This window comes from Salvia splendens, chromosome 2 (assembly GCF_004379255.2).
Source record: "Salvia splendens isolate huo1 chromosome 2, SspV2, whole genome shotgun sequence".
In the NCBI taxonomy this organism is placed as follows: domain Eukaryota; kingdom Viridiplantae; phylum Streptophyta; class Magnoliopsida; order Lamiales; family Lamiaceae; genus Salvia; species Salvia splendens.
Genome location: NC_056033.1, coordinates 4780801 through 4788660, shown reverse-complemented (window position 1 = coordinate 4788660; position 7860 = coordinate 4780801). Strand labels below are relative to the sequence as shown.

Below are 7860 nucleotides of genomic sequence, written 5' to 3'. Positions count from 1 at the left end.
GCTGCTTTGTCTACCCTCACACACAACACACACAACACACACATGTTGACGTTTTTCTTATTGTGTACGGACGCCTCCAATTTCCTCAGCAAATATATACAGAGATGACTCATTTTGCAATCTCTCTCTCTCTCTCTCTTCATTATTGGTTGTGTTTACTTTTGGTGTGGGGTATCCCAAAACTAGCAAGGATGAGGTTTTTGGTGATAAATTAGGATTCCCAGTTTCCTTTTCTTGCCTTGGTTTGAAGTGGAAAAAAGAAGGGACTATTTTCTTTACCGTGTGAAACTATTTTTTGCCATTTTAATTTCCCCAATTTCGATTGATACATTTTCCCATTCCCATAAAAGGGAAAAAAATATAATTAAGAACTGTGATTTCTAAATTTTATTCTAAAGTTATATTTTTGATGTTTTTGATAATTTATAAGGGCTTTTATATAATAATTTATATTAAATTTAAATAAATTTTAAAAATTTAGAAAAGAAAATAGTTTAAAAAATATTTTTATTTAAGGGCTTTAGCCCTACCCTATTTGTACATGGGTCCGCCCATGGCTGTGAATATTACTCCTAGTAGTAGTACTACTACTACTACTATCCTCTCTGTAAAACCATTATTTTCTATTTCTCTCTCTCTCATGAACATAAACACACCATATTTGTTTCTTCCCTTTTTTAGAACCTCAAACCAAAAGTCTCTCTAGGTGTTTGCCATATTTGTAAGCATTTCCTCCAAAAACCCACTTATTTTTGGAATTTTTTTACAAGACCTTTCTTTTTTGCAGAAGCGAGTAATCCAAATACTTTCTACATATTCACTCTCACACAGCAACATTCCTCTCAAAGATTTGATTTTTTTCCACTTGCTCTTCACAAGAATTTCTTTGTTTGACAAGGGCTTGAAGATGGTGAGAGGGAAGACTCAGATGCGGCGTATTGAGAACGCCACAAGCAGGCAAGTGACCTTCTCGAAGAGGAGAAATGGTCTGCTGAAGAAGGCCTTTGAGCTCTCAGTTCTCTGCGATGCTGAGGTGGCACTCATCATCTTCTCCCCTAGAGGCAAGCTCCATGAATTTGCAAGCTCAAGGTAATTCTTGATTTCACACGACTTGGGGTGGTGGGTTTTGTGGGATCATGGATTCTTCTTCTCCAAGTTTAGGTTTTTAGCTAGGCTTGCCCAGATCTTTCCATTTGTGGGAGGAATTGAAGGAGGGGTGATTTTGTCCGTACAGTCTGTTTCATGGACAAAAAAAATTTCTCTTTCATTAACTGCTACTGATTTGATTGCCCTTTAAGCGATGAATCCGTTTTTCAATTCTTTTGTTTATTGTGCATCAAATCTAGCGATTTTGTTCATTGTCCTAATTTTCTGCCTCCTGAAATTGAAATTGAAGCCACTTCTCATGTATGATGAATTGGGGTTTCAAAGATGGGATTTTTATCCTAGTATGTGTGAGTTTCTATGTGTATGTATGTATGTATGTGTACATGTGTCTATCATTTCATTTAATGCTGCCTGTTCTTGGTTGAGGAAGAGATGAACTATGATATCATATGTACGGAAAAAATTGGGAAAATATGTGAAATTTTCAATTGATATTTGGGGTTAATTTGTGTATCACTATATGTAAACGGATTCAATGATTACAATCATAACATTCTTCTTTTTTTCCTCTACGGAAAAGGTGTTTGATTTTTCGGTTGATTTGTGTTAGATAATTTCCTTAACTCTTCATCGAATTATAGTACATCATTTCTTGATTCAAAACAAACTAATGCTAGCAATCTTGTTTTTAGTTTCTTGATCGCATCAAATTTATTTAAAAGCAGTCGACTTTTTAGTTTTCTTGAATAATTACAAAGCCAAGTGTTATCATCTCATACAATTCTGAGCTTTAAATCTAGAGTAGCTAGCTAGAGTAGAGGGCTATAAAATGAGATGCAAATCTTGATATGCAAATGTGATACATCTGCAAGTAAAGCTTAGAGATTGATTTTATAGAAAAATGTGATGATGGAAAAGATAATAGAGTAGTACTAGATAAATTGGTGTTTAGTGGAGCAGGAGTGATGGAGAGTGGGTATATATACATTTAGTTTTTTGAAGGATAAATATGGCAAAGGCCAGTTGTCAAGATTGTAGTACACTTACATTGTTGCAAGAGCATCTATCTTGTCTTTGATGAAGAGGCCATGGTCTTGATATGTTTCCTTTGCATCACACTCATGGAATCCTTTATTGTGCACCAAATGCTTGTACGGACTTCCATATACAATGTTGCTGATACCAATAACACTTTGCACACATTTCTTTATTTGCCTATGCCTCATCTCTTACCTCCTTTTTATTACTTAAATCACATAGGAGTACTCCATATGCTTAAAGATTCTCTCTTTACTTGCTCAGAGCATGTATACATACATGCATATATACATGTGTGTATGTAATTGTGTTTGTGTAGTTTTATGCAGTCAGTCACACTCAAGTATCATCACATGTGTGTGTTGTATGTGTATTACAAGATTTTACAATTGAAGTATAGATAGATTAAACAAACAGATGTTGATATGATAAGATTAATTTTGTAATTGTTCAGAAAGAAGAGAAAACCCCTCTTTGGAGGTGAGTGAAATTGGTGATGAAATTGAAAGACATCTATTTATAAGAAATTAAGTCGAGAGAAAAAATGTGATTCCTTATTCACCTTGGTCATTGTTCCCTTGTGTTATGTCAATTAAACAAGAGTAATTGTACATGAAGAAAATTATTACCACAATCAATGCAGCCTTACATTTTTGAAACTACTCCACTAAAGTCTTTTGGTGAGTACTTGATTTTTAGTGGATAATTTATTGGCTACGAAATTAGATTTATATGATATTCAATTATAAGTTTGCCATGTACTATATGTGTATCAATTTTCATATCACCATATTTAGAGGTGTCATACTTAAAGATTTTGACTAATGCTTAACAGAAGTAAATGCATGGGACCTCATTTCTAATGGACTGTTTTTCACTAATACCTAGCCTTAACAAACTTGAAGATTTTGACATTGAAAATGCTTATGCATGATGATTTGTCATTGTCTCGAATATAAGTAGTTATCCAAAAGTTAGAAATTGCTCCAGTTAATCTTCAAAATATCATGTAACTAAAAATAGAACATTTTGTTGCACTCATGTTATGCAGGCACAAGATCAATTTATATTTATTGAAAATTGATTAATTTTTTTCCAACATCACTTAATTAAAAATAACTTAGTTAAGTCAATTGCAAGCAGGGAATCTCTCTAATCTCAAATTTTATGCTACCTATCTGAATTAACCTAATTTATTTGATTTGATGTGTAATCTTGTTAGCATGCACGAGACAATCGAGCGTTACCAGAAGTATACTAAAGATAGCCAAGCTAACAATCCACCTTCGGAGCATAATATGCAGGTTTTTCATCAAATGTTTCTTGATTGTCAAAAATATTGCAAATTTCATTAGCCTTGTATTTATTGACAAGTTTCTCATCAACCTGCAGCAATTGAAGCACGAAGCTGCAAGCATGATCAAGAAAATCGAGCAGCTGGAATCATCAAAGCGGTTTGAATTTCTTGATTCCAATATATATATATGTTGTTGTCTACAAATTCTTAGAAGAAATTTTGATATATAGTTCAATTTTCCCTATCTAGGAAGCTACTTGGTGAAGGTTTAGGGCCGTGCACCATCGAGGAGCTGCAGCAGCTCGAGCAGCAGCTGGAGCGCAGTGTCACCACCATTCGTGCACGAAAGGTATGATTTATACATCGATAGGGTTGCTTGCACAAGACTGGATTTTTTTTTAATTATTTTTTTTATGTATATAGATGCAAGTGTACAAGCAGCAGATCGAGCATTTGAAGGAAAAGGTAAATCAATTAATCCTTACAAAAAAATCATTTGATGTGCTTTTATTAATAAATTACTTGGTTTGAAAATTGCATAAAGAATTAATATATTTGTATGCATATTTTAAATATAGGAGAAAGCCCTAGCTGCTGAAAATGCAATGCTGTGTGAGAAGGTAATTTCATTTTTATTATTATTATTATTATTATTATTATTATTATTATTATTATTATTATTATTATTATTATTATTATTATTATTATTATTATGTGACACCCTCCAAATTGATATAATATGATCATGGACATAGTCCATTTCATACCCTATTGATGTAAAATATTTCTAGGGAACAATCAATTTCAAATTTGAGATGTTTTTGGAATTCTAAGACAAAATTGCAACTACTAATTATAAGGGGTTGCAGTTTGGACTTCAAGCACGAGGCGGAGGGGGAGGAGGAGGAGGATCGAACGAGGAGAGAGCAGTGGTGCCGTCTGCGGAGATCAGTGAGGTGTCTGATGTGGAGACGGAGTTGTTCATAGGGCTGCCTGAGACGAGGCATAAGCGCCCTTACCAGAAATAGTATGTGAATAAAATTAATTAAAGCTAGCCAACTTCCTAGCTTTAGTAACCTATGTCTGTTTATATGCATATTATTGCTTATTTTATTTTTTATGTTTGCACCTAGAAACTGCAAATAATTTGTGCCTACTGCATCTGTTAAACCACATTTGTTTCGTTTTGGCTGTGATGGAATGTGGTATTTTTCAGATCATGGTTCTGATGAATTATTTATTAATGACAACTTTTTTATGCATGACTCATTTTATATGTATATGTATAGATTTTTCGATTGTCACGTCTACTTGTAACTAAAGGTCATGTCTAAATTTATCTCTTGTTCGGTTTTTTTTTTCCTCACGAGCTCGGCATATATATATATATATATATATATATATATATATCAGTGTATCTTTTTCAGTTACGTACTAGAATGCCAAGTTCAAGGGCAAAGTTAAGTGGGGGAGTAGGTTCTCCACCAATTATAAAGAGTAAATATGGCGTAGTGGGTATGTTAGGGACGAAGTTCCTTAACGGTCGAAGTTCGCGTTGAATGTCGCGGGAGCTTTGCCCGTCGATCAATCCGGAATCGAATTCTAGGGTTTGTGCGTTGCGCACTTTTGGAAAAAGAAGATGAGTGAGAGAAAGTATTTTATTTCTTGATTGATCCAAATGAATAACAATGTCCACTATTTATAATAGTGGATACCCTAAGTTAAGGAACAAGAAAATATCCTAAACATATATGGAAAAGATATGACAAATCGCTAATTAACTAATTAATAAAGATATGGGGATCTTCATATAGATATGCACGTATCAACTCACCCGCGGTTAAAATCTACCTTGTCCTCAAGGTGGGAACGGTGGAAACCACGACACAACGAAGAGCGACGCGAACAGAAGCTTTGGCGACGAAGAGCGACGCGAACAGAAGCTTTGGCGACGAAGAGCGACGCGAACAGAAGCTTTGGCGAGTTCTCCCTCCTGGATCAAACGCACACCGAATGCTTAAGCGTCTCCCTTCACCATCTTCATCAATAACATCCTGGTATGCTTCACCAGCCTTAAGATTCCCGAGTCCTCCTGCAACAACTTCGGCAATCCATTTAATTTCAAACCTTGCCACAACCTTCGCATCCTTAGTATTTATTGCCAAGTTTGCAATAGTCTTTTGATCATCCAAACTCGATGGACTAAGCATCCTATGGTCTTGTTCCCTCAAATCATGCCCATCACCACCCAAAATGCTATCTGGATTGTCGTCAAGTGTTGGTGACTGTCTGTGGGTAAGATAATCTACATAGCGTCCATTCTCATTAGGATTCCTTTCTAAGGCAGTTGCATATCTCCTGGCAGCAAATGGAATAATCCTATGACGAGATCTACCTTCCTCATCAAGACTTGCGGTGCTATTAAACAACTCCACAGCAGCATTGTTCTGCTCGATATGCAGTGCTGAGTTTTGTTGGCTGTGAGGAGTACCAGACTCTCTGCCATCGTTGACACTCACATCTCCATTTTTCAATTCATTGAGCAGCTCTCTCATAGTAAATGCCCGATTCCCTTTCACCTTGGAATCGGTCTCCACGTCTTGGTCTGAGTACACCACGCGTGAATCCGCATCACTTAATTCGCTGGAGATTTCTTCTTTCAATGCAGAATTCGACACCTCGGGGTTCTCCGGCCCCAATTCCCTTGATCTCTCACCTCTCTCAGCATCAGGTGGCTGTCCATTAGTGTCGCTGGGGTTAGGCTTTAGGAGATCTGTCGAAGGTGGCTGATAGTGACCCATGTACGATATCGGGTAACACACAGGGGTGGGCAGTTCGTAGGTCGCAAATCCCGTGTTGATGAACGGCGGATAGCTGTATGTTGATGCCGGTTCCGGATCGGGTTGATATAACAAAGGCGGCTGGTAGTGGAAGTAGGGTTGTGACTGGTTGTCGAAGTAGGGATCAACCGTTGTTTGCCACGGCGTGACGTAGGCCGGCGCCGGATATTGTAGTGGCACATGGGCAGTTGGTGGTGGTGGCCAGCCGGTGTTGCTAACTCCGGAATTGAAGCTCGCATATGGCGGTTGTTCATATGCTGCTGTCAGTGGCTGATGGTGGCTGTAATGTTGATATCCGGGTTGCTCACGTTCGTCCATCGCGTCCAATCTCATGTTTAATCTATTGCAGAAAGCCGTTATCCGGTCACATAGGGAAACGATATCCTCGGTGGTGTAACAAGCCATGCGTACTCTCAATGAAAGCACCAATTGTTAAGGACGGAGTTCCTTAACGGTCGAAGTTCGCGTCGAACATCGCGGGAGCTTTGTCCATCGATCAATCCGGCGTCGAATTCTAGGGTTTGTGCGTTGCGCACTTTTGGAAAAAGAAGACGAGTGAGAGAAAGTATTTTATTTCTTGATTGATCCAAATGAATAACAATATCCACTATTTATAATAGTGGATACTCCAACTTAAGGAACAAGAAAATATCCTAAACATATATGGAAAAGATATGACAAATCGCTAATTAACTAATTAATAAAGATATGGGATCTTCATATAGATATGCACGTATCATGGTACCATGATACCTTATGAAGCCTAGCATGCTCTAGGTCATTACTTTGTCCAACACTCCTATTTTTATTTTCTCTCATTACTTATCTATCTAATGCAAACCCTACTACAATTATTTTCAGCTTCAACGACATAATATCTCATAATTATTAACTATAGTTTGGGCCCTCCAATTTTAAATTCCTGGCTTCACCTCCGGCCAAGATTAAATTGTGTTAGTATGCATTGAATCGGTATAGTTTGCCGCAAGTGGAACGGAGGTCTCGTGTTTCTGTTTTAGACCCTAATTGTTATATTGTGCTTAGCATGTCGTCTGTATGCCTATTTATATAGAAGTAGGCCGCATAGCTCTGTAATCTGAAAACAATCTGAATAGTGAATACAATCTGTTCTCCGTTTTCTGCCCGTGGACGTAGCCAACTCAACGTTGGTGAACCACGTAAATTCTGTGTCTCTTTACGTTTCTGTTTGTCTCGATTACACAATTGTTCTATTCTGTCACAACAAATTGTATCATGATTATTCATCTCATCCTCACTCTATGATTAATTTAGTCTTAGATAATCCTCTTTATAGCTTATCTCGTATTGTATCTCATCATTATCTTGTCTAGCATAAAAAATTATTTTGAGGCGTTGAATCTGAGTGGAACTAGCAGACAAGTAGTACAAGGAATAACTGAACTTGCGCAAGATATAAATGAGATTGACAAAAAAGAAAAGATGATGGTAGTTTGTACTCCAGTAGGCATGAGAGCTGGTATGACAGTGCTCATTCCTCAATATCCTGAGCACGTCGTTGCAGATGAAATAGCTCGCCCATGTGCGTGCATTAATTAG

At 37.1% G+C, this 7860-nt stretch overlaps 1 protein-coding gene across 2 annotated transcripts; it reads left to right on the top strand.

Annotated features, from left to right (window-relative positions):
* Window positions 1–568: 568 nt before the first annotated feature.
* On the top strand, window positions 569–4704 carry LOC121784827 (MADS-box protein SOC1-like). 2 transcript variants are annotated; one of them, XM_042183067.1, is made up of 8 exons: window positions 569–721; window positions 899–1089; window positions 3368–3449; window positions 3538–3599; window positions 3692–3791; window positions 3866–3907; window positions 4021–4062; window positions 4312–4704. In XM_042183067.1, the coding sequence occupies exons 2-8, from the start codon at window positions 908–910 to the stop codon at window positions 4468–4470; spliced, it is 669 nt and encodes a 222-aa protein (XP_042039001.1). In that variant the 5' UTR covers window positions 569–721; window positions 899–907; the 3' UTR covers window positions 4471–4704. The 2 variants fall into 2 exon arrangements, with proteins under 2 accessions (XP_042039001.1, XP_042039000.1); XM_042183066.1 differs by having other exon boundaries at window positions 4303–4704.
* Window positions 4705–7860: the final 3156 nt, after the last annotated feature.